A 27,503-nucleotide genomic window follows, 5' to 3' on the forward strand; every position below is an offset into this window, starting at 1 on the left:
TTCAATTAGAATTTATAAATCTTGTCACATGTAAATTCTTGTTATAACAGTCTTTTTTTATGATTGGATTCGTGTTATTCTTGTTCGTTTTAGACCTGGTTGTGGATTGTGGCGATTGTTGATTGTTTGTGATAGAGGGTTCTTGGATTCGTTGTTTGTATTTGTGTTGTGTTACTTCAAGAAATCTTTTGTCTTGTCTTGTAGCTTGTTAGAGTTAGGATTTTTGGTTGTAGAAGTCCTATTTTTTTTACTTGCTTCTCTATGTTATGCTGTATATCGCTCTATTATAAGGGGATAGGGTTGTATTTTGCATTGTGTTGTTTTTTGATAAATACTTGATGATAAATGTTGCTTAGTTATTAAATCTATTAAAAAGATCATATCTGCTTCTTTGTGTTTTGTGTTTCAAGGGGAATCTTAACATGTGACTTAGATCTGTTTTTTGGAACAAATTGTCTGGTGTTATTCATCCTGTTAAGGCTGTTGTGAAAAACTGGGAATGGTTGACTCGTTTAAACCAAATTGAATGAAGGGGGGATGTTGAAATAATAGTTTTATGGGCCTGTCATTCATCTGGGTTTAATATTTTTCTACTGGGCTTATTGTGTTGGGCTTGTTTGTTACTAAATGTTTCGGTTGTTATAGTTGTTGTAACAGAATGGTACAGGCTGGAAAAGTTAACGGGTGTAAAGTGCATTATTTTGAGGACCGTGATCATCTCTTGCAATTGTTGTGGATTAAAGTGCAACATTTTATAGGTGTCATATAAAAGACTGAGTTTCAGTCATTATTCATTATTCACCTCCAAAAGTCTGGTTCATCTTCTTTCTGTATAGTCTAGGGTTTGCTGCGGACTGTTGCAGCTATTTATTGTTCCAGTTAGAGATTGTTGCGAATAGTTGCAGCAGTTTATTGTACCAGTTGTTTCTCTCAACTGCGGCTGAGAGATTGTATTGCTGTTTTGGTAGATGATCATCGGTTGATGATCATCGGACTGGTTTTGTACTTCTGTCTTTGTTAAGATCTTACTTTTGTAAGATCGATTGGGATATTGGGGGGTAATTTTTTGGTTTGGGTTAATAAGAGCTTTGTCACCGTTTTGTCGCTTCTCTTATGTTTTGCCTTGTTTCCGTGTTGTTTCTTTCTGTTGTGTTGAACAATCGTAACTTTTGACAAACCACAAGAGTTACATTACATCAAAATTAAAAGATTTCCAATCTTTCCAATCTAAACCATCACTTTTGCCCCTACTTCATACCAAAGAAAACCCAATGACTTAACATCCGAAATAATATCGATGATCTTCACATTTGTCTTTGCAAACGCCTTCTCGTTTCTCGCCTTCCAAATCCTCCAACAAGTTAACGCTAAGATGCCATATATGATCTTCTTTCTTTTGTCCGAACATCCCAACTGAGATACCATTAGCTGCACATCATGAACCGAAAATAGGAAAATAGGAGGTAAGTTGCACCATCAGGCGATCCCACTCCAAACACCGTCAGCGACTCTACAAACCATGAACAAATGATCCACTGTCTCTTCGGCATCTTCGCATAATACACACTTGCAGTCTCCCACGTTTATGTTCCTTCTTCGGAGGGCCACCTTAGTCTGAATTCGATCTAATGACATTCGCCACAAAAATATATTACACTTGGTCGGGAGCCATTTACACCATCTACTTGACTGGACTGAATAATCTGCACGAGAGCTTCAGATCCAAGATTTTGTATCCTGAATTGTCAGTTGCTGCAACCTGCTTCGGTTCCACTCCCATCTATCCTGACTCGACTGTAACGTGGTACCTGCAACCATGCGAAAACCCTCTACCAGCACAGCGACTTCCTGGACTGAACCAGGGTATTTCTTCCAATCCCAAGACATGACCCCAGGCACTCCATCATAGCAAACTCGCTCCGCGACCGTGCACCACTTATCCCTTTCTAGCCGAAACAAAGCTGGGAATAAAGACATCAATCCAACTTTAAGATCAACCCATTCCCTACCTTACCTTGGAACAAGTCATTGAAACTTGACCCGTTAACCACAACCCAAAAGCCACTGATAACGATCTTCAACCAAACGCCCGAAATATTATTATTACTTGGAATAGTTTGCCACCGCCTCTTAGAACCATGTAACGAGTCTACGACTTTCCTCCACATAGCGTCACCTTCCATTCTATATCTCCATATCCACTTAAGAAGTAACCCGTTATTACAAATATCTAACTTACTTAACCCGAGGCCGCCATGTTTTTTAGAACGAGTTACAATATCCCATCTGACCCAATGGATTTTATTAACATCCACATTTCCTCCCCACAAAAACTTCTTAACCATCGATTCAAGTTTATTGACAACCGCTACCGGAGCTTTAAACAAAGAGAAATAGTATGACGGAAGACTCTCCAATACGGATTTAATTAAGACTACCCGTCCACCGATTGAGAGAACCCTCGATTTCTACTTCGAAAGCCTATTCCTAAACACTTGCACCACCGACTCCCAATTAATAATTTTACTCATATTGGCGCCCACTTGGATCCCTAAATATTTAAAAGGAGTAATCCCGAAACAACACCCCAATTCATCTGCTTTCACACTAACTTCTTCCATATGCTTCCCAATACCAAATAAAGTCGATTTGGTAATGTTGATTTTTAGACCCAAACACAAAACGAAGAATTCTCTTCAGCGTCTTGAAATTGGAATCCGACCATTCGCCCATAATCATTGCGTCGTCTGCATACAATAAATGAGAAAAACTAGGGCCATCATTAGGAAGATCAATACCCTTGAAAACCCCAACATCACACGCCTTTTTAACAAGACCCAAAAGAGCCTCCATAACAATAATAAACAAAAAAGGTGAAATAGGATCACCTTGTTGCTTCCCTTTCCCGCAAGAAAACTCGAACGTCGGTGAACCGTTAACAAGAACAGACGACCTAGCCGAGGATAACACCCCATGAATCCACTTACACCAAATTCCGGGAAACTTCATTTGTCGCATAACCATCAACAAAAAAAACCCCAATTAACATTATCATAGGCTTTCTCGAAATCGATTTTAAACATAAAGAAGTCTTTGCCACTTCTTCTCGCCCAAGACAGGTTTTCACTAACAACTACAGGCCCATCAAGAATATACCGACCCGCAATAAATGTCGATTGCGTCTCATTAATCAACGAACCCATAACCTTTTTTAGTCTATTGGCTAAAACTTTAGAAATAACTTTACTAACAATGCCAATTAAGTTAATGGGTCGATATTCCCCCAACTTCACCGGATCAGAAACTTTAGGAATTAAAGTAATAAACGACGACCCCCCCCCCAACACTGATCGACCCATTATCAAAAAAATACTGAAGAATGCTATTAAAATCTTGAACGAAATAAGACCAAAATTTCTTTACAAACCGAAAGTTGAAGCCATCTGGACCCGGAGCTTTATCACACCCACATTCAAACACCGCGTCTTTAATCTCCTTTTCAGAAAACACCGTCACTAACTCGACAACTTCAATCTCGTTCAATGATTTAAGACCATAGCACTTGAGAAATGGTCGTTCACCAATCTCCTCCACAAACTTATCTCTAAAAAATCCGAACACCTCTTTCTTAACTGCACTCAGTTTCCTCTCCCATTTCCCATTAATCATCAGGCCAGGAATCGCATTTCGCACCTTTCGACTATTGATCGATCCGTGAAAAAAGCTAGTGTTTTCGTCTCCTTCCTTCGCCCACTTAACACGAGCCTTTTGACAAAGATCCTTGATTTTGAACTCTTCAATTTCTTTCAGTCGTTTCTTACCCTCCTCGAAAGTCCACTGTTCTTCCACAGCTAAATCCCTATTATCCAAAATAACCTCAAGCTCCTTAACTTCTTTTTTCAAACATGATTCCTCCTCCTGTTCCTTGGTCGAGATATCTTTGAGCACACTTGAATATCAACTTTAATTTTCTTCAATTTAGCCATAAAAACTTCATGCGGATTACCATGAGCACCTTCGAATCCCAATATAGCCTGAGTGACAACATCTTCAAACCCACTCCTATACATCCAAGAATTTAACGTGGTGGCATCTTCGGAGTTTAACGATTTCATAGATGAAACGGGACTTGTGGAATTTAGTTTGAGAGACCGGAAATATACGTTTTGTATGGGTGACAAGTTAAGTCGCATTGACCAGATATTTGTGTCATTGAATTTTTTAAACGAATGGCCCAATGCGGAGTATTGAGCGTTGGCCAATCATGGAAAACAAATCAAACACATTCATATTTGACATATTCAAAAAGAAAGTTTACAAGACTTGATCGAATATAAATGATTGTTTTTATAACTTGGATCAAAAGAAGATAATATAAATGTCAACTAGTGATGAAACTAGTAAAACTGCGAAAATACAAAGTGATGGTGATGTCTAAAGGGTGGTGTCTTGGATGGAGGTTCGGGCCTCAGTTTATAGGTTGTCCAAGAGGTGGGGCACAACCCAATATTGAGACAAACTCAGGTTCCACTAACTTGGTCAGAATCGCACTGTTCAGAGTTGGTCTGCATGGGGGTGTGGATCGGTAGGCATGGGGCATGCTAAGTAGGCACAAGGGTGTGGTTGACCCAAGCACGAGGCAGGGCGGGGAACACATCTGATCTTGTCTTCTAGTGTGTGGGGCATAGGGGTGTGCTTGATGGAGCATGATGCGTGCCTGAGCCTTGTGTTACCAGTTTTCTTCATTTAATTTATGTATAATTGTAAGCACATCATTATACATGTCATCACTCAAGGTATTATAGAAATACATCACTAGTATTTTTTTTCTTACGAACTCGCTTAAATAATCAAACATCCTCACTCACGAGGCAGTACTGCAAAACTGAGTTTTCTCGACAACAAAATTCATCGGAAATGCGTAGAGTGATCTTCAATGATTTTTTCCGACAAAACTAACAAAATTGATTTCTTTAATAAAGCTTCCCAACGAAACTTTTTTTAGATAAATTTCTAACAAAACTTTAGACAAACAAAAGTCTTTGGAAGTATTGACACATTCAAAAAAACTACCCCCTTTTTCATGGATTTTGGAAACATTTTTGACACAAATTGTTTTGCCACCTTCATTACTATCCCTGAACGTTGCCACCGCATCCGCCACCCCAACACTACCACCCTCGCCATCGAGTGAGGATGGTGACGGTGATGAAGAAGATGATCACAACGTACAGGGATGTTGGCGGTGGCCATAGCATTCAGGGCGGTGAAAAAGGGGTTGGTAGGGGTGGTGGTGAGGTGGTCGGAGTGTGGATGGCGACGAAGCTGGTCATGTTAGTTGGGGTGACAAACATGGGGTGGCGATGCTTGGGGACGGTGGTCGGGGTGGAATAGAGGGGCAGGGTGGTCTTCATGATGACGATTGTGGTGGTCGGTGAGTGCGATGGGGACGGTGGTCAAGGGAGAGCGTGGGGGGTGACCTGAATGATGAGTAGTTAGGGATTTCATTCACTTTGGTTGAATTCCTTCAAATTTTGGAAGGATTGTTATAACACCTTTAAATGATGGAACAAATTCCAATTACAATTCATTTATCAACCAAACATACTAATTGAATTAAGATTCTAATTCTTATAAATTATGTGAACTAAGAACATTAAAGACAACATATTCTTTTATAGTTCCATCAAATTTCATGAATTCCGCTAACTAAATGCACTATAAAACGTGTGAAATTGTTGAATTCTATGCTCATTTTTCTTAAAGGTGTAGTTTTTATATCTCATCCAAAAAAAAATTTAAATGATACAAGATTCTTCTAAGAATCATAGAAATAGAAACCACAGTTATTAAAGACAAGCTATATCAAAATCAAGACTAGGCGACAAAATCAAATTCAAAAGTTAGGTTAGTGGAAGCAAACTCAAGTAGTCGTGAATTACTTTCAAACAGTATAATACGATTCCACAAGGACCACTAAGCCCCACTAGACCCTTAACCCAATTGTAACCCATACCTCAAAGGTATAGTCAAAACCCAGTCAAAGTCAAGAGGCTGAATGTAGGGGCGGAAATTTAGGAGTAGTAACTACTCTATTTCTTATTTTAGTATTCTAATTCCTATTCTAATTTCCTATGTCTTGCCTAATATAATTATCGATGTTCTTGTATTGGAGATTAGGCACTCTCTAATCGAGCCAACAATCTTAATTGTTTTCCAATACATCCAGCCTTTGATTTTCTAGTTCCTAACATTTGGTTCCATTGCCAGGAAACAAGGAGAAGATGGATCAGGACACCTAAAGTCTGGTGATTGCTACTCAATTATCGACCATTACAGCATGGTTGGATACCATTTTACACCCATGAAGAACAATGTTGAAAGAATCAAGAGTTTGATGTATCGAAGAGATTAATGTGGTAAGAAACTTAAGGATGACCCTCACAATCCATTGATACTTCCAGTTAAAGAAAAGCATACCATGGATATCGAGAACTTCTATGTCTTGGTAACAACAATTGGGAAACCAGAACCCCAACTAGATGATATGCCATAAATCAACCTCCAAGCTATTCTTGGTCAACCTAACTGCCACACCCCAACCGATGGCAAAACACCGAGGCGAGACGTAATAGATTGCTCAAAGGCAACATAACGCTAAATTTGTGACAATAAATTAAAATTCAAAATTCTATTTCATTTCACTAAATCAAGCATTACATTGTTCATGAAAATGGAAAGTACGACAATTGGAATTTAAAAACTAACAATATTAAAATGCATAAATTAAAAACTAGGTGAGTATCTAAATCCACCCTAACATCATCAAATATTTCCTGCAACATGTATAATATCCGTCAACACAAATTATGTCTATAAGCATACTAGTTTGTCTACATAGCATAAGTATGAATTAAATCTCAAATTCGCATGTTAATTGTATACTAAGTCATATAATTATATACTAGCATGCTTAACAAGATCGTAAAGACTAAATACTTCACAATGACCCAACAAATGGGGCGGTATGCTACTCCTATAGCTCTATACATGTTAAAGGAGGATTTTTAATGTTAATGATAGATAGCATGCATAAGATTGTCCTAGTATGTATAAACAAGTAGCATAACAAGTAAACATGTTTTAAGGATTGAGTGTTTGCATAAGCTTGATTGTATGTGTGATTGTGAATTTAATACAGATACATGTTGCAATCCAAATTGTGTTAAAAGCGTAAAATGGGTCAAGTATGAACTCACGGTTTGCGAAGGTTTCCACAAAATGCGAGTGAACGGTTTAGGAGGATGGAATCACCAAAGTTACCCTAAAAAGCTAAACAAGGTGTATGAGTATGATGATTGCGAGTTTGGAATGTAAATGAATTTATGTATATGAAATTACATTAAACATGTCTTACTTAGGCACTTATTTGGACACTTTTTTAGTTTGTGTTTTTCTTGAGTGTTAAAACTCATTAGAAGCCCAAAATAAGGAATCTAAGATTAAGATATTCTCTACCTCAACACATAACATTCAACTATAAATTTTGGTTGATATTATGGTTTGGTTTTGGAGATACGTATGATATGTATATACATAGGTTATTATTATTTACATAATCAAGTATTTGTCATGCATTAGAGGTAGGGTAATCCACTAATTTCAAGATTTTCACCATTGCACAAAATCACCAACATGGATGATTCGAATGGGCATGAATATAAGTATGAAGTACATAATTAAACTATCTATTTGCTAAGTAACCAAATGAGGTATCACCTAGATGAGTACTTCCAACATTGCGAGATTGGAGGCTTGGTGTAGGTTTGTTCACTTTATGAATTGGAGATTCCTTAGAGACTTACAAGAACATAAAATAAGACATATGAACCTTAAAGTTTCTAGAACAAGCCCTTCAACATGGAATTTTGTTGGTGGCTTGGTTTGGTGCAAAAATGTTCCAAAAACAATGTAAAGATGAACCTTTTATAAAGTTTAACAAAAATCCTCACTTGGACCACAAAAATGGTGGTATACCAACTTTGTTTACCTTGGTGAACATGTGGTATTACTCCTAGAGGTTATCCAAGGAAGGAGAAGAAGAAAAACAAGAAGAAAAGTGTAAGAAGGAAGACCAAAACTCAGTGTTTTGGTTCTTGAACTTTCTAACCAAAGTGGAAGAATTGGAAGATTAGAGAGTGTTTGAGATTGATTTAGAAGTGGTGAAAGTGTTTAGAAAGTGTTATGATTGACATTTCTAAGTGGGATAAGTGGTTGGTGTTTTAAATGAGTTGGTTAGGGTTTTAAATGAGTTGGTTGGGAGTTAGGAAGAGGAAAATTTCACTTTCGATCCTTGCACTTATGTGGCTTGTTATTCTATGCAATAAACTCATAGTTAGGCATGTTTTTCGGGTTTTAAGGTGCATGTAAGCATGTGAATAATAATATGTACAAATAATATTCCAAAGATATATGGCTCAGTTTTGTATAAAACGCGTATTTGTGAATGTTTACGTATTGTACAAGCATGATTTGGCAAAAATAATGTAAAATACAATTACCATTATGATCAATAATTCTTGAATTATAAAGGATTAATGATAAAATATGAATTAAAAACAGAATGGAAAAAGCTTGAAAAATACCGATCGTTACATTAACTGGATCATGTTAATTAGAGTGGATACATGAAGCAACCTAACTTTCCATCTACTAAACCTAGAGTAGCTCTATAAATAAAGACATCGAGCCAAAAGACAATATGAGAAGTTGTTTCTCTGGTTCTTTGGGACCTATCCTATAGTTCGATAGGTACCCGCGGTATATATGGCCCCTCTTCTGATTACTACATGTAAGGAAATCAACCTACAACCACAATTCATTTGGGTTAACCTATTGGTCTATTAAGCGGATCAACCTATAATTGAATGGCTCATTGATTGGCACAACTACTGGATTTTCGACTTGAAGACAAGTTTGTTCTCTGGGCAGGATGTATTGATACGATTCCAACAAGAGCCTATAAGCCCAGCTAGACCCTTAGCATAATTAAAGCCCATAGCCAGATAAAGGTCCAGTCAAAGTCAACAGGCTAAATGTAGGGGCTGAAATTTAGGATTACTAATTGCCCTATTTCTTATTTAAGTATTCCAATTCCTATTCTAGTTTCCTATGTCTTGTTTGTTTTAATTATCAATGTTCTTGTATTGGAGATTAGCCCTTCTCGAATCAAGCCAACTATCTTAGTACTTTTTCAATAAAACCAGCCTTTGCTTTTCTAGTTCCTAACACAGTTTCATGTGTCCTTCTTCAAGAGTCACCATTGCTTCAATCTCATCTCCATCTGGTGTGTTTAATAAGATGAACATGTTCCTCACCAACAAATATGGAACTGTAACCCATCTCGGAGTTCCCCACCCGAAATTTGTTTGGTAATAAGGCGCATTGTGTACATCACTGCACCTGTAAACATTAACATGACCAAACAATTCCTTTGCATTCTTTGCCGATTCTCTAACACTTAACAACCAATCATGTAGATTCTGACCATCCCCACCATCGTGGAGTTCTTTCATTTCTTTCTTCAACTAAAGCACCAACTTTCCCAGATTCATGATTTGGCTCTCATCATTCTTTGATATGGTGTAGTACCAACTGAAATTTCCAATAGAATTGTCCGATAATTGTGTAGCAAATCGCCGCCACATGTTCACCAGCTCAATCAGATTTGAGTTGGTGAAACAACCCATTTTTTCCATTGATGAAGTAACCACACATCTGTAAAGAACTGTGGTTATAAGTTCACCTTTTGTTGGGGTTTCCACAAACCCTGATACAGATTGTTTCAACAAACCTATCTTTTGTGCACCAAACACAAACCTTTTAGTAACACAAGTTTTAGCCTTGTTGATCACAATATCCGGCATCATGTATCCAAGATCCAAACTTGGAATTGATGCAGCTAGGATCATAGGCGGCGGTCTAACTTCGCCATGTGCAGTGGCAGCCCAGTCATTTAAAAAAGCAGCCATCATACATCCATCTACAACCTTATGAGATATATCAATCGTTACCTCCATTCCACACCTTCGAAAGAGATTGCTTGCGCCACAAGAAACATATGACCAATACATGAATCCTTCCAAAGGAAACCTTCAGGATAAAGTAATCTTTGAGTCTCATACCTGGGATATGCATGGAACTCGGATAACCTACACCCAAGAATCTTTGCTTCCACAAAAACAACACCATGATCGCCACAATCGACCGTGATGCCATCTTTTTCGAGTCTACCGGCAAACGGGTAGTATTTTGTTAAGGTTTTAGACAAAAAAAAATTCAAAATATCACTATTGTTAATATGTTGGGACTTATATAAAAGCAAGATTGCGGTGTGGGAATGCAAGGTTAATTGATCAAGCAATGAGAGTTTAAACGTTTTGAGATTATTAGGGGTTGGAGATGAAGGCTTGATGATTTCTTTTGAAATTATCTCCATTGAAGAAGCCATATATTTTCTACAAGCAGTATACATTTATGTAGAGATTATCTTCTTTCTCAATGACCTTTTGGCCATAAATGAAGAAACCATGTACCTGCAGGTGGTATACATTTCTTACCCTCAGCTCAAATTAGTTCTCAACTTCAGCTCCATATATAAATTATAAAACAATTAGAATCCTTAGGACTATATTAGTTGTTTCTAGGGATGCAAACGAGCCGAGCGGTTCTCGAGCGCTCGAGATCAGCTTGAGAAAAAGCTCCAAACGAACCAAGTCTTATCGAGCCCGAGCCGAGTTTGAGTCTACAATAAAGCTCGTTTATTTATTGAGCCTGACACATGAAGCTCGTCAAGCTCTTTAGGCCTTATCGAGACTTAGGTGTAATATTAGTTTTTGTTAATATTTAATATCATTTACCCTTATTTAAAGTTGTCTACTAAATGAGTCAAGCCGAGCTTATTTAAACTTGGTTACGAGTCGGGCCTGAACCTAAAACTAAACTTGTTTAGTAAACGAGTCCAAGCTTCACTTATCGAGAGCTCGCAAGACTAAACAAATCTATTATTTATATTATTTTTATTTAATATATTAAATAATAGATAATGAATGAGCCGATCCTGAGCCGAGCTCGAGCTGAGAAACCACCAATGACCCGAGCTCGAGCTATGAAAACAAAGCTCGAACCGAACCGAGCCGAGCTTGAGCTCTCATAAGTTAATCAAGCTCAGACCAGACTCGGCTCGACTCCTTTACACCCATAGCTGTTTCAATATTTGTTTTAGTTTAATTTATTCTCAATTTGCAATATGTTCTTTCGCACAAGCTGGTGCTAAAATATTTGACAAGATTGATTAATTAACTAGCTATTATCAATACAAGTTGCGGCTGCAAGAACCAAGAGTCTTTATTTTTTCTTGATGGTTTATAGAATAGAGATTTTGATTCATACAATTATAAAAAAAAGTTATTCATACCTTGAAATTCTATGTGTGCCTTGATAATTTTAGTTACTTATCAGGAATCACTGATCTAATTCTGCTCCCACCCTCAAATTGAATATCATTGATTTTTTTAACTATTAATAAAATATTTAACCATAATTTGTATTTGTATATATCTATATATATTACAACTTACAATTTACAAATAATATTATCTAAGAATCCTTTTTCACCAAACTAATGCTCTTTGTCTGTTCACTTTAATGTTGAGTCAAGTCAAGATCAATTATTTAAAAGATACCAAACTACCAATCTATCTATATATATATATATATATATATATATATAAACATGATAAATAAGGGCTGATGTGTCATGATATGAGGGCTTGAAAAATGATGTGGCATAACCTTATGCATTCTACAAATTGGGTTTGGCTCCAAAAAGTCGGGTGAAAGATTTTTGTATACGGGTTGAGACGGGATCCGTTTCCTATTGTTATGACCCGACTTTATTTGTACGTGCGTTTCTTTTCCAAAACCCTAGAGAGCCTCCATCTCCATCTCCATTCTCTATCTCCATTCCAATGATCATCTCCTCACATGTCTTTCCTAATGAATTCCATCTGAGCATCGTGAATCCTTCATTCGTTTCATTCAACACGGCTATTCTGACCCAAATTAAAGGACGCTTCTTTCTAAACCCTAGCCTCCTTCATCTCGCTCTTCTGGATCAATCATATTCTCATCAAATGGTTCAATAATCAGGTACCCAAATTTGTTTAGTTAATAGGGGTTGTATCTATATTGATTTCACTTTTTGATAACCGGTTGTGATTATAGGTATGATTCCTTTCAATCACAGGTATGATTCCTTCAACCAACTTTAATCTGATTCTTGATTATGTTAGTTTTTTTTTTAATTGTAATGAAGTTGAAGATTTTAGTGATTCGGTTAACTGTTTTTGTTGATTATTGTCTATCTCAGATCCATGTATCTCGATCTAAATCTCCCCTCTCTATTGGAAACGAAGCCATTGTTGTCTTAACGGTAAGATCAGGTTCATTGTTTATATTTAAGTAAATCGATAAAAAATGTTTACATGTCGTTGATTAGGGCAATTTGTGTGGGAGTTTCTAATGAATTTTAGTTATCTTCTTTTTTTAGGTTTGTAACGGTTGGAGATTGAGATTAGTAGATGGTGGATGCATTGTGGTAATGGTACTGGTGGCGTTTATGTTAATATTCTTTATATACATTTATTTGTTTATTCTAAATAACAGTTTTTTAATATTCTCTTTCTTTTAGGATCTTATGGCGAGGTTTATCATTCCAGAATGGTGATGGGACTGTAAGTTGCTTTGTTAATACTATAGTTATCGTGTTAAGTTGTTTATACAATTTATAATAAGTTGTTAAGCATATTGCGTATTTAACTTTGATATGTACAATTTTGCTATTGGGATACGAATGTCATTGTTTTGGTTCAAGTGGTTACATCATTAATCCAAATACTACTTACTTTTGATTTTCTTAGAAGATATTATGTTTAAACTTGCAAAAGATTCTTTCCAATTGGTACGAAGTTTATTTACTTAATGGTATATGCTTACATTAATATGTTGCAATTTAGAAATTTCCAGGGATGGATTCAAACGGGTCAAAAGTTGCCTGAAGTGTTTTGAGTTCATTCTACGGTATCTTTTACGTTTCCAATTCAACCAAACTAGAATATGTTTCAAAATTTGTAGCTGCCCTGGTAACCATCCAAAATAATTTTGTTTTTTAGTTATTTTGTTTGTCCATAATTGTTCTCAATTTCTCATGTTGTAGCTTTTTACTTTTGGGTCAGTGCACCTTAAAAGAGAAGTTTACTCTTGACGCAAAGGATTTCAAGCTATATGAGGAAATTGTTGAATGAGTTAGTGCCTCATGTATTGAGCTCTTTGTGTCCCTTTGAACTAGACGGTTGCCAGCAGGGTTCTTGATTTGGAAAAAAGTTGTAACAATGACCTGGTATGTTGGTTCATCTTTACCTTTCTTCCACATAGGTTATTATAATTAACCATTTTGGATATGACATAAATACCCCTTATATATGTTTAGGTCACTGAAAATCAAAAACCTGGTTCTTAGTGAAGAAATGATTTCCACTTGCGTGTTGAAGTAAGTGTGTGCTACAACAAGTTGCAGACAACTAAATTTGGTTGTGAAGGAACATATCGGCTGTTGTTCAGGTTATAAACAATGATAAACTTTTTTTCTATTACAATTAGATAGATTCCATGGTTGTGCAATCATTTAAAGAAAAATAAAAATCGGAAGGATTGTATGTATCTTTTTTTTTTTTTTTTTTTTTTTTGTGTTTGAAATTGTGAGGTTGGAATCTTGGCAAGTGCTACAAAATGGGAATTCCAAAAGTTGTTCCAACTTCTGACATAAACAGAGTTGTTTAACCCGTTTACTCAACAATGGTAAACATGGGGCATGTTTATAGGTAACTGGCCAAATTAGTAATATCGATAAAATGAAGTAATTAAAAAACTGGTCAAATGGGTCATTACTCATTGGTCATTGCATTTTTTAACAACTTAAAATTAAGGTTCCATTTTGTTCGTCACATGTCATATGTAATACATCAATTGGTTTTACAAGGGAATATCTAAAGATTTATGATTATTTTAATGTATGCGTATTATATTTTTTATTTTACTTTGTCATTAGTTTATGTAATATGTAATTTGTTTTGTATTTTTTTTTATTTATAGACTAATGCTTTCTTTTGTAATACATAGGTTACATGCTAAAGCATACTCTGTGAAAAGGCAAGGACTTTGTTAAGATAAAATTTTGATATATGCGGACATGGTGGCAATCGATGGTTCTCGGTATTTTCTTGATGATACTCTTTAAATACTATGCAATTGGTAGTTTTGGCCGGTTAGTTGCGGTAACTATGTTTGAATACCGTTATTCATCGCCATGTGATTTGTGGTATGTGTTCTTAATCGTTATCATATATAGCGATTTCTCGATGTTGTCAATCTTATCATCTTTGGTGCTTTGACACCAGTTTATTTAAAAAAACTGATTTTGAATGTTTACTTCCAAGTTTATTTAAAAAAACTGATTTTGGATGTTTACTTCCAACTGGTATACATGCATATACTATCATATATACATGTCTACCATCATATCAAATCATATCAACAGGCGTTGATTGGTAAACTAAAGGATGTTCGTTTAGCGCTCTATTTATGATTTCAAACCGCCAAAAATGATTTTTACTTGATATTTTCTTCTTTTTGTTCTATGATCAAACAATAAGAAATGTTTCCTTGGATATATTTAATGGTTTTAGTTAAACCCACCTATGTTTTAGATAGGTGCAGTATGATATCGGATTTGTTTTTATCCGAATTGTTAATGTTAATCGAGTCTCTTTTTTTACTTCTATTATCTACGTTCACAACGACCTAAGCTTCATGATTATAGAGGGTAATACTTACAACAACAATATAGATGGTTGAATGTGACCATATAAATATAGAGGTGTACTTTACTTTCTTTAATTTTTTTCAATTATAGAGATTCTAATGTGATGGTATTTTTGTTGTTTCCTCTATTATTTTCTCTATATAATATACTATAGATGCTCCAATGTAAATGCTCTAAATATAGATGCGAACTTTACATTCTTGCTTTTGTATGTTTTTATGGCTCTTTACAACAAGAAAAAGTTTAAGAAATCGAATTAAAAATTTATTGTGGAGAAAAGAGAAAGAGGATACTTTAGAGGTTAAAAGTGTTATTTTTATACTTTTATTTTTTGTAAATTAAATTTTCCTACCCGGAAATTTTCCGGGTTATAACCTATTATACTATATATATGTGTGTGTGTTTATGTACGTGTTTTGATTTTCTTGATATACAATGAATACACAAGTATTCACGTTCTCAGCGCAAGACAACTAATTTGTTAACTATGGTGATCTCCTTTTTTGCATAACTTTGTTTGTTTTTTTGGGCTGCTACTTAATTCATTGTTGTGTAATGTTTTTTTGCCAACATTTACAAGGTGTTTTACATGGAACTTATACGATGTTATATTCCGTTGTCAAAAATAATTGGTTCATACTATGTTGTCAAAAATGCACTAGGCGCGCGCCTAGGCGCAGAGGCGCGGTGCAGCAAGGCTAGAGCGCCTGGTGGTGACCTAGACACCAAACTGCGTCTTTTTTGTAAAAGCCATGGTCCGGCGCTCGCCTAGAGCTGGGCGCAAGCGAGGTAGAGGCGAGGGTTTATTGGATATCAGGCGATAAACAAGAAGACAACAAATTTGAACGATGTTATAATCACCACCTAATAGTTTTTTTCTTGATATTGTACGCTGCATCTTTCTCTACTGGCACTATCTTTTCTTTTTTACCGATACCCTAAGGGTTTTATTGTTGGGTTTTATTATTTCTTAGGCTTTCTTTTGACTTTTGTTTATATTTGTAGGGCTTTTTCTTTGCTATTGCGATTTTTTTTTATCCAGTGGGCTTTTAATGTTTAAAAAATAAGTTTATTTATATAAACTATATTATGAATTTTAATTTTCAAAGCATAATATGTTTTTATAAGTTTTTCCTTTATATGCGCTTTTCTTAAAAAATACCTCGCTTTTTTTGCGCCTTGTGCCTAAGCACCGGGTGAGGCCTATGCGCCTTGCGTCTTTGACAACTTAGGGTTCATATCATATGTGCCTTGTGTCTTTGACAACCTATGTGCCTTATTTCGCTTTTCTTAAGGTAGGTGGACACTATTTCATTATTTGTTTAACAAATTTTTGAATACAATTATTAAATTCTGTTTTTTTAATATTATTAATTTTCTTTTTGATATAGAGAGGGGGCAGTGATTGGTGGTTTGGGTGGGCTCAATCTGTTTTGGGTGATAGTTCTGAGTGCCATTTTGAAGCAATAGTTTTTTTTTTTTTTTTTTACATATACATCCATAATTATTTCTATTTAATTATTTAACCTCTTTTATATGATTATATATGCAGGACTATTAAAATTGTTGAACCAAGCCCTTTCGTTTTGTTTGTATATAGAATAGTACCTTATCCTCAGGTATGCACAAATGGTTCAAGTTGTGTTATGTTATGTTGTTAACGGGTCAAACGTGTGATTTATTTTCCATTTTAATATTCACAGCTCTATGGTGTCTATTTTTTGCAATTCCTTCAGCCTGATGGTTTCTTATTCATAACAAAACCAATGACCTATGTGAAAAGGCATGTCGCTATCATATTATTTGTGTTAGCAAATTGGGTTTTTAATAAAATTGAATTAGTGCCAATGTGGGGCTAGCTCACTTGATGGAGGCTCTTGCCTCTTAATGAGAGGTCTTGGGTTCAATCCCAAGCAAATAGTAGATTTTGATTTATTTGGTGTAATTTTGAAGGAGTATTGGACAAACCATGTGCTTATGAATTATATATTTAACAAATAATCGAAATTGTTTAGTTTAGAATAATTAAATTTATACTTCTTACTTATGTAGTTATGTACACATTGATTCAATTTTGTCCCGTTAATTTGGAAATCGGTCGGTTCAGATTGTGTTTAAGTGATAACAGGCCACTGGACCAGCATGCCAAATTAAAAAGAAAAATTGATGGATATAAGATTTCTGATTTAGAAGATATAATAACTATAATGAAAGAAAAAGAGAAGACACTGAAACTTATGGCCCATGTGTTAACTAAATGTGCGAAAGAGTATGCTAATATCTTGAGAATAAAACATATGTATTAATTAGCAAATCTTCTTTCAATAATGTTTTATTGATTAATAGACTCTCATTGTTGAAAGCAATTTGCTTCCCTACTTTCCTATAACTTGATTAGCTGTTAAATTTTGTGTTTTGAGGTCCATTTATTTTGCTTTTGACTTTTAGTTTTGAATTCCTCTTCCAATGATACAGGAAACAAGTCAGAACAGTCTAGGAGGTGAACCAATTTCTAATGACTTAATCTACCTTCAGGTACGTGTAACACTGGTTTAGGTACGTGTAATAGTTGGTTGATGAATGTTATTTATCATATATCTATAGTGGGGACTTTAGTATTTAATGTGCCGGGTTGATTTAGCCCTCAAAATAGTTTGTTTTATTAAATAAGATTAGGATTCTAGCATTATTTTTAGCGAAAAGTAGGCATCCTAGCAGAAAATAGTCAAAGAGGTCAAAGTTCTTGCATTCCTATGGATTAGAAATTGAGCAAGAATGAATGCACTTGGCTGGGAGGAATGGAAAACGCTCAAAGTGTAAAGTGTAATGATACGTTTAGTGGAATGTAATATGTATGATGTAAATACTTTGGTGTTTGGGTTAAGCTTTCGGCTTTCCCTATATTAATAAAGATTTTGTTTGTCGCTAAAAAAAGATATCTGCCAATATTTTATGTCTAAAAGTGAGTGTTTTCAAATTCATTTTGTCTAATCAACATACTTTTGAATAAATTATGTCACTTTGTTTTGAATTTATTTGATTTATACACATATAATCAATTTGTTTGTATTATTTTGTTTAGAGTGAATTGCAAGGATTGTCCTTTATCTTTATACTCATTTGCAGGCGCTGTCCTTTATGTTTAAAATTGACGAGTTTTGTACTTTATGTTTTCAAATCATACACGTTTTGTCCTTTAACCCTAACCCAGTTAGATTTTTCTGTCAAATCTGGTCATGTGCAATCCACATGAGGGCAATTTTGTCATTTTATAATTATGTAAACAACCTAACCATTTTATTATAAAATACTTCATAAACAAAGAATTAAAAAAGAAAAACTAATATAACTAAAACACAATCTAAAATCTCTCAAATTCTCTCTCTGATTTCTCACCTCCTCTGTTCTACTTACCACCACCACTACCACCATTCATCCCACACCACCTGCTGCCATCAGCACCACCCATCACCACCGCCACAACCTGCTCACTGGCGCTAATGCCCTACAAACCGATCCAAAAACTCAACAACTCAAACCTTAACAAATCGACCCCAAAAACTCAATAACTCAAAAACTGAAAAATAGCATAACCGCCTTGGCAGAGAGTGGCAGAAACGATTCCGGTGACCGGCTGGGACGATGTTGGAGTAGGAGCCGCAACTGCGAGATGGTTCTTTAAGTGGGTTTGAGATTTTTAAAGTGGGTTTTTGTGGGTTTGAGATTTTGACCGGCTGTATCGTGTGGTTCATGAAGTGGGTTTAAGATTTTTGAAGTGGGTTTTTTGAAAGGGTGTAATTTTGAAACTGGATGTGATGGTTCTTGAATTTGAGTACCAAGAATTGATGATTTCTTGTCATATAATGGATGAGTTGATCGGTCATCATCTAGATTTTGGGCTTTAAAAAATTAATTTGCAGATTACAATCTTTAATTTTTGAGTTTGAACATGGAGTCTCATAGTTAGTTGCTGAGAGAGGAGAGAGAGAGATTTTAGTGAGAGAAAGAGTAGTGTTGAGAGAGAGTATTTTGTTTTATATATATTTATTCTTTTTGTTTTTTTAATTAATCTTATTATGATTAAATAGGTAAAATTACAAAAGTACCCTTATGTGACATGCACATGGTATCTTTTAACGTTAAAAACAAACTTAGTTAGGCATAAAGGACAAATCATGCAACAATCTGAAACATAAAGTACAAAACCCGTCAATTTTAAAGACAAAGGACAGCGTCTGCAAATGGATATAAAGATAAAGGACAAAATTTGCAATTCACTCTTTTGTTTATATGTTAGTAATTCATAATTAATGTAAATAATTTTCTCGAGCCCGGGAAGCAATCACGGGTGATAACCTAGTTATTCTATATGTTTTAATCAAGAACCAAAGGTTTAACAACCTCAAGAATAAGGAAGATTAGTATTTGATTCATATGTAAAACAATTTCATAGTACAATGAAAAACCTTAAAAAACCTTAAAAGACGAAGAAACTGTGCAGATATATATCAGTCATCATAGGAAGAATGAGGAGAAGCTGTACATCCAGGGTCAAATGGATCTTCAGATCCACAACAATGCCAATATTGAAACACTTTACCAGATTCAGGTGTGTTCATGGTGCCTCCACTATAAACACTCTCGAATTTTCTCTTGGTTTCTCCTGATATTAACAAAAACACAACGGATTTCGTCATGGATTTAATGGGACATGACCACGACGAGAAAAAGATCAGGTTTGTGTGGTCATATCTGACCCTTAGTAGTAATCATGCTGACCTGTTTAACCTGTGTAATTAAAAAGCTCGATCCGCCACCCTATTTACCCTGTGTTTATCACAACCTACCCCACCAACTTGTTTAACAAAGTTTATAACTTGATTACAACCCATTAACAACCTGCCAACCCGTTTTGATTCGGTTTAGATAGATGGATTAAACGGGTCTTGTTCGGGTTGATATGTTCAATCAATTTTTTAAACAAATAGGTTGACCTGCCGACCTGGTTAACCTATTTATTACAACCAAGGTTTAAAAGAACGGAAACGAGTTTCGAAGCGTTTTCCCTTCGCCTCATGAGGCGTAAGGCCGAGGCGGTATTAATAAATAAATATAAAAATTATATATATTATAAAAATAATAATACTAACTAATTTCATCATCAGGTTCAGCAAAATCATCAAAAACACAAATAAAAAAGACATGAAATGCTTGAAATTGACACAAAAAGTCAAAAACATCAAAAACAACTATCAAAATCCCTGAGGCGCAGCCTTTCTTAGCGCCTCAGCCCCTCTGAGGCGCATATACAATAAAAACCCCATGAGGCGCGCCTCAGACTTGTTTTTTGGCCGTTTCGCCTCGAGGTGCGCGCCTCAAGCGTTTTTTAAAACCATGATTACAACACACCAACCCGTCTAACACCTTTACAACTTGACTACAACCCATTTACATCCTGTTTGGCGCGTTTAGATAAATGAGTTAACCAGGTTGTGTTAGGGCTACACAATTTTAACTTTAAGTGTCAACGTGAATAAATATATGAGTAACGCTCCCGTTGTTCAACAATTCAACCAGCAAATTTGACACAATGACCGTCCCTAGTAATAATGCAGCAGTCATATTCTTCTAAAAAAAGCTTTGAATTCATAGAAGATGAATACAGGTTAATTGGCAAGTAACTGCATCTCCTCTCTAAATTAGAACTATTAGGATCTGTCAAACGAACAAATTCAGTCCCTTTCGAGTTTCATAATTAGCAGAAAATACAAGATACACATACACTCAGTGTTGTAAAAACTGCGACTAGTCGGCGATTAATCGCTAGTCGGCCAATAATTGAGTAATTTTTCGTTAATCGGTCCATTAATCGCTAGTCGGACCTAGTCGGCCGGCCAGAAAAAGGCGATTCCGGCCAGATTCCGGCATAAAACTTGTATATTCCGGCCAAAACTTCTAAATTCCGGCCAGTTTCCAACCAAACCATGTGAATTCCAACAATTAATCTTGTATACTTAAAAAATAAGTTGAGTAATAGTTAAAACCTAGCTACTTAAAATATTTACCTGTAAAAATGTGTATATGTATACATAAAACTTAAAATTACATATAAAACCCGATCCGGTTAATCCCGAGTAGTCGTTACTATACACTTACAGTAAAATCAGCTTCATATGCCAAATTATAGAAACCATACTAAGACACAGAATTTCGATTTTGAACTCAATTATTATAGATCATAACAAAAAAGATATTAATTAACTTTACCGCCAAAATGTGCAGTGTGGAAACGACAAGCTTGTGGATGATTGAGTGAAGGATCGAACTGTGTTTTACATTGCTTGCAAGTTCTTAAATTGACCGCTTTAGTTTCTTCTACCGAGGAGCATTGAATCGAGTGTGTTCTAATTACACGATGATTGGACAAACGCGAAATTGGCGTTGAGAATCCAATTGTGGGATGAAGTTTTACAGGATTCTGACGGATGGGGGGAGTATTATGTGATTTGATTGACGAATTTGTTGAACAGATTTGAGTCGCCATTGATGAAAAACCCTAAAATTTGGGGGAAAATATTACCAGGAAACGCTGATTGGGTTGGGAAAATATTATTATCAAGTGTCAGAATCACCCCTTCAAATTACAACAAAAGCTAATATCAGACAATCAATTACATTACTTTATTTTTTATTTCAGCAATATTTGATCTTATGTAAATAACTAGTTTTTGCCTCGTCCGCGTTGCGTTGCACTAAGCCCAATATTTTCTCTCATAACATGTACGTCTGTGTTTTGATTACTCGTACATACTACTGATAACACGATTTCGAAGAAAATTACATCGAGTCAACCAACTAAAACAAAACATTACCATAGTTTTAGTAAAAAAAAAAAAAAAATTGAAACGATGGAAAGAGTATAATTTTAAATTAGGAGCAAAATAAATGAGCGTGTGTTAGGCAATCGCATGGAACGAATAAAAAATACACCGAGTCAACCAATTAAAACAAAACACCGCCATAGTTTTGTAAAAAGAATTTAAAACGATTACATGACTATAAGTTTACACTGTGGGCAAGATCGTAATTTGACAGGAAAAAAAGATGGCAAAACTATCAATTTGAACTGGGGCAAAATCGTAATTTGACTGGGAGAGGAAAAAAAAACAAAACCAATAGCAAGACTATAAATTTAAACAGGGCAACATCGTAATTTGGCTTGACCAATGGTGAAGTATCAGATAACTGCCTACACTATTCCCTCTCCACTGAATGACATTTTAATATTTGAGTTTGCTTTCAGTCGTCTAAGTAAGTTTGAGATTTTCTCGTTGGTGGGAGGTGGTGTTGTCATTTTTTAGGATCGATTCTAGTGAGACCTTTGGACGCGAATGTTCTTGTTGGGATACCTTTGCTGACAAAGGTCCCATGGATGGCGCCAATGTCGAATCCTCAAAGTTTTGCGCCTATTTATTGAGATTTTCCTGCATCCAAATAGGGCCTTCAAGATGATCTACAAAAAAGAACACCGTTAGCCTCGTCACGGAGGACCCCGGAGGGGAATCCGTAACCAAGCTCTGGTGTGAAAATAAGAAAGCTTGCCGTAGAGAGAACAAGATTCCGGCATAGTGATTTGGGCGAAATCAATGGTGTGGAATCTGGATTGTGAGTATTCAAAGAGCTTTCAGAGAATGTCTCTAAGTAAATGCTCCTTATGTGTGTGTATGTTGTAGTTATGAAATTACTTACCTTTTCTTGATCATTTCCTTGACTTATATATAAAGCCTTGTGCTTATCGGATGGCTTACTTTTACAGAGATCTAACAGTCTTCCATTAATCAGAAGAGATCTCTGCCCTTTTCAGTTCTTTGCCCACTGCTGAGATATAGGACGATCCTCGCATTCAATGCGGGTTGTCCTTTCCTCGTACTATCACCGAAAACCACTTTCTCTCTTCTGTTCAGGCATTAAATGCCACTGACAGGTTCTATCAACAGTTTCCATGACCGGAACAGTGTCTTGAGGTGATGATCTTTCAGACCATCTTATAACACTCCTTCTCTCGAGGCCCAGTCTTTGTGTAAGGCTTAATGGGCTTCGTAGTCTTTTACGTTGGAAGCCCAGACAAGGAGCCCAACTAAGGGCCCTCGTCGACACAGTATATATACGATAAATTTGGCAAAACTATCAATATATTAAAACACATATAATGTCTGTTTTTTTAAAGCTCAATACATACACGTGTTTAAATTATTTAGAAGTACAATATAAATTTTGTTGACAACGGAGTTGCATTCAAGATAAAGTATATTTTTAGTACTGTAGGCGTTACGAAATGAACCAATATTTGTTTTCAATGTTTTTGACCGATCTAAATCACGTAACAACATCCATTTGAGTGTTGGTATCTTAACAAACATAATGAATACCGAATGAATTCCCACTAGGTAGCGTGAGGGATCCCACTAGATAGAAACAAAGGGTTGTTTGTAAATAAAGAAAACCAACATGGGCTTTTCTAGACTCTTCTTCAAACCCAAGGATCACACTTGCAAGTAAATCAACAAACATCACCACGTTACGTTCCAGTTGAAACGCGAACCCAATAATCCATCAACCCTAACTCCAAACACAATTCTAGGGCTCCGATTAACGATCAAACCACTCCAATCCAACAGTAAAACCTGCTAATTCAGATTCAATCAATGGCAAATAGCAACAAAAGAGACGAACCTTTAACAGCTCCACCGGTCGATCAATGGTTTGACCTAACCCTAGGTTCCTCTTTTCAGGACAATCCGTCTTCCAAATTCTGCACTCTTCGCTGTACGTATTTGTTTATAATTATGCAATTTACGTGTTTTTGTGCAATCTGATTGAAATATATCTCATGTTTTTGTTGAAATCGAGTTGTTAATTTGTAAATTTAGGTTGTTTTGGAGTAGAAAAAGGTGATTTCAGGTTATTAATGATTTTAATTGTATGTTGCATCTGGATATTTCAGTGATTTTAGGTTATGAATATGCATTTTAAGTGTTTTGTGCAATTAGACAATCTGATTGAAAAAATATCGTCTCGGTAGATTCGGAATCGGTGCTGCCAGAAGTTATTTTTTTATTGAAATTTTGTTGATAATTTGTTAATTTGAAACATTTTCGAATAAAATAAGGTGTGATCATTGGCTAGTTTGATTTTAGGTCATCGATAACTCTTAACTGCTGTTACATCTGGATATTTCAGATGAATTTAAGCCTGCATCAATCGATAAGAACCAGCCTGGTAAATTGCACAAGAGTAAAGATAATAAAGTGGCAGTTGAATTTCAAAACAACCAACCAGGGAAACCTAAAGTCTGTTTTGACGGTAGCATAGAGGATTACAAGGATAACGATGCAGTTTTGTTCTTTGACGGGTCGAGTTTTAGGTTAGAGCGGTTACATAGATCGGTTAAGCGGTTAAGGCATGTTCGGCAACCTGGCGAGTCTGCAGCGGTTGGTGCCACTAGTTTATCAGTGCCGGTTCCTGAGTCTAGCTCACCGCCACTTGGGAAGGGACCTAAAACGCAGCCGTCAAATAAGAACTTACTTCCTCCATCCGTAAGTTATTCTTTTGTTTCTTTTTCTAATTTAGGATCTTACGGTTTTAATTAATTGAGTTGGTTTTGTGCACATGTACAGGTTGAAGTTGAACGAATTGAAATTGGGAACTTTAAAGGTTTCGGTATGTTCTCGATCATTAATTTCCTTACTTGCTATTTATGAAATGTAGAGAAAGTTTAAAATGCAAGACCACCTTATCGTGCGATGCATACGCAAGCATCTCAACCGCACATCTGATCTAATCTAGGCATTCAATTGAACGCGGTGGCACAATAGTAATTAACTTTGCATTATTACGCACGTTATATTGGTGGTTGTGTAACTGGCCTTTTGTACGTTAACTGGCCCCATGAAATGTAATACCAATAAACCGAAAAGTCACCCTAATTGTTAGGGGTGAGCAGAAAACCGAAACTGAAAAAACCGAGTTAACCGAACCGAAAAAAATGGAACTGAAAAACGGGAACCTTAATTTATGGATTTGTTTTGGTTTTGCGTTTTATGAAAACAGAAAAAACCAAACCGAACCGAATAACCCAAATAATCATTATTTAAATGTTTGCTATATATATTGATTTAAGAATTATTTTTTTTTAATGTTAAAAAGTATTTATAATAAGAACATTAGCATGTTTATTTATCTGTGAAATGATTGATCCATAGCCTACACGAAATAACAAAGTTTAACATAAAACATAAATGACTTTCAAAGTATTATAAAAGAAAATGTGTTGAAAACTTTGAAGAAACATAAATATAGATTAGAAGGTTAGGTTTATGTGAATAATATCAATTCAAAAGGTTAAATATATTAACATAAATTTAAACACCTAAGAAAGATTTTTAAATCTTGGATTATACTTTTTGTTTTTGTGTCTTATGTAATTTTGTCCCAAAAACCGAAAATAACCGAAAAACCTAACCGAACCGTTGTTAAAACCGAAAAAACTGAAAAAACCGAAACCAATCGGTTTGGGTTTTGGTTTTGCCATAAAACCCAACTGAACCAAACCATACACACCCCTACTAATTGTGGTATGTTAAAGTCACTTAACTAGTAAAAAGTACACACAAAAAAATCACTAAACTAATTTCAGTATATTAAAGTCCCTAAACTTGTCTAAAATCCATGTACATAAGATTTTCTTTTTAAAAATCATGACTTCTTAACTCTTAAATTGGTCAACATTTAATAGTGTCACCAACATAAAAAAAACTTACACCCTGTTTTGACTAATTTAAAAGTTAACAAGTCGTATTTCAAAATATAAGTTTGAAAGTATATGGATTTCAAACAAGTTTAGGGACTTTTGTATATACAGCAATTAGTTTAGTGAATTTTTTTGTAAAGCTGATGGATTTTACTATACTATATAATTAGGTTGATTGGTCTTTTCTTGAAAAATAAGAAAGTATATTGGTTTTTTATGAAATTCACCACGTTATTAAATGTTTTATTTTTTATTTTTCCAGATGGGAAGGCTAGAGAAGAAAAGGTTATCGATAATCCACCAGTCCCGCCAAATTCATTCTATACATCACCCGACCAGAAGACCGATGATGACCTGGACGAACAGCTGGACATTCTCAACAATGATGATGATGAAATTGACATTGGTGGAACCGATAATATGGAGCCTGTATTACCAGAAAGACAACCATTTACCGGAATTGACATTAATATCCCACATCAAAACGAAAGTGATGATGAGATTGCAGAGGTTGATGTGAGTGATGATGATGGGGACGGAGTCGCAAATGCCGCAGAAGCGCTAAGAGCACAACTGAATGCTGAAGAAAGAAAAGAACCATCTTCGAGCTCTGGTGATAGTAGCGGCAGTGACAGCGGGAGTAGTAGTAGCAGCAGTAGTAGTGATAGTGAAAGCAGTGATGGTGACTCTGTTAACTCTATTTAAGAAACTTATACGAGTTTTCATTCATGTAACCTCTCTTTTGTTAAGATATGTGTATCATGAAACCAAAAACACCTTGGAAGTTAAAAAGAAAACAGAATATTGAGATCGACAGCTGGGATTGTTTATTCGAGAATGGTCGTTGATACATAATCAATGATTTCTTCATTGAATTATCTTATTATATGCTCTTCAAGACCGCACTCCAAATCCGTCTGGCGTGTCATGCAAAGTGAAAGCGTTCTTCTGCTAAAACGTCCCGACATCAACATGACTGCAACTGTAAACATCAAGATTATCAAACAAATCTTTAACATCGTTTGTATGTTCTTCAGTGTAATCACCAAATTTCGCAGACAGGTTTGGTTCTGATGATAGTTTGATGATGTGAAGTACCAAGTGAAGTTTCCGATAGAGTTATTGGGCATGGGCAATGTAAGTCCCACTTGGGGTCTCTCATGTTTCGGGGAATGGGGCCGCCCAAGGGATCAACCTTCGGGCTGAGTTGGTCGGCCTAGGAACAACGCCACAACGCATCTGGGTTCCCTTAACAGGTTAAAACGCTGGTTCGCGAACCCGTGGGTGAACCATCATTCAGGACGATGTCTTTTTTATTGAAACATTTAATGATATAATGATAACTTCGGACACAAATGATTATATTTATATATGTGAGATGTATTTAATAATGTATGGGTTTGCGTTCTTGTTGAGAGCTTTGTGACAAGCTAAAATGTGTACAAAATAAAGCTAAGATGAATGGGATACCGATTATCAAGTTAGTAAGTCTGATATGAAACAGACTTCTGATCTGGCCTCAGAGCCTTCCAAGTTATGCCAACTCTTCTATGATTTTAGAGATCTTTGAGTTACCTCATAGACTTCTATTGTTAATCGCAAATGCCACACAAATGTTAAGCTGCCATTTTGCTAAACAGTTACAAACTGATGTTACTGCTAGGGTTGTTCATGGTTCGGTTCGGTGATTTTTATGAGATTTCTAGGTAAAACGATACCTACGAGTTTTGAAAACAGTAAACCAAACCGATT

The 27,503-nt window shown here is 35.6% G+C and overlaps 3 protein-coding genes and 1 long non-coding RNA gene across 16 annotated transcripts; 2 read left to right on the top strand and 2 right to left on the bottom strand.

Moving 5' to 3' along the window:
* Positions 1–9,284: 9,284 nt before the first annotated feature.
* On the bottom strand, positions 9,285–10,534 carry LOC110893149 (tabersonine-19-hydroxy-O-acetyltransferase). The gene is made up of 3 exons (XM_035981322.1): positions 10,185–10,534; positions 9,714–10,086; positions 9,285–9,587 (listed from the first exon to the last, which is right to left on the bottom strand). Exons 1-3 carry the CDS (start codon positions 10,532–10,534, stop codon positions 9,285–9,287), a joined length of 1,026 nt encoding a protein of 341 aa, XP_035837215.1.
* A 1,426-nt stretch (positions 10,535–11,960) lies between these two features.
* LOC110896887 lies at positions 11,961–17,848 on the top strand. Of its 13 annotated transcripts, none has more exons than XR_004874979.1 (11): positions 11,966–12,210; positions 12,286–12,307; positions 12,431–12,493; positions 12,611–12,664; positions 12,752–12,794; positions 13,077–13,140; positions 13,277–13,459; positions 13,550–13,680; positions 14,239–14,331; positions 16,494–16,560; positions 17,417–17,848. It is a non-coding gene; the product is annotated as an uncharacterized LOC110896887 (long non-coding RNA). The 13 variants fall into 13 exon arrangements; XR_004874980.1 differs by having other exon boundaries at positions 11,967–12,210; positions 13,087–13,140; XR_004874976.1 differs by having other exon boundaries at positions 11,963–12,210; positions 12,752–13,202.
* Positions 17,849–19,333: 1,485 nt separating this feature from the next.
* On the bottom strand, positions 19,334–21,533 carry LOC110895404. Its single transcript, XM_022142713.2, has 2 exons — positions 21,209–21,533; positions 19,334–19,604 (listed from the first exon to the last, which is right to left on the bottom strand). The coding sequence occupies exons 1-2, from the start codon at positions 21,483–21,485 to the stop codon at positions 19,450–19,452; spliced, it is 432 nt and encodes a 143-aa protein (XP_021998405.1). The 5' UTR covers positions 21,486–21,533; the 3' UTR covers positions 19,334–19,449.
* A 1,964-nt stretch (positions 21,534–23,497) lies between these two features.
* LOC110895403 (ELL-associated factor 1) lies at positions 23,498–26,626 on the top strand. The gene is made up of 4 exons (XM_022142712.2): positions 23,498–23,767; positions 24,182–24,537; positions 24,619–24,661; positions 26,014–26,626. The coding sequence occupies exons 1-4, from the start codon at positions 23,647–23,649 to the stop codon at positions 26,454–26,456; spliced, it is 963 nt and encodes a 320-aa protein (XP_021998404.1). The 5' UTR covers positions 23,498–23,646; the 3' UTR covers positions 26,457–26,626.
* Positions 26,627–27,503: the final 877 nt, after the last annotated feature.

Source organism: Helianthus annuus, chromosome 12 (assembly GCF_002127325.2).
Source record: "Helianthus annuus cultivar XRQ/B chromosome 12, HanXRQr2.0-SUNRISE, whole genome shotgun sequence".
In the NCBI taxonomy this organism is placed as follows: Eukaryota; Viridiplantae; Streptophyta; class Magnoliopsida; order Asterales; family Asteraceae; genus Helianthus; species Helianthus annuus.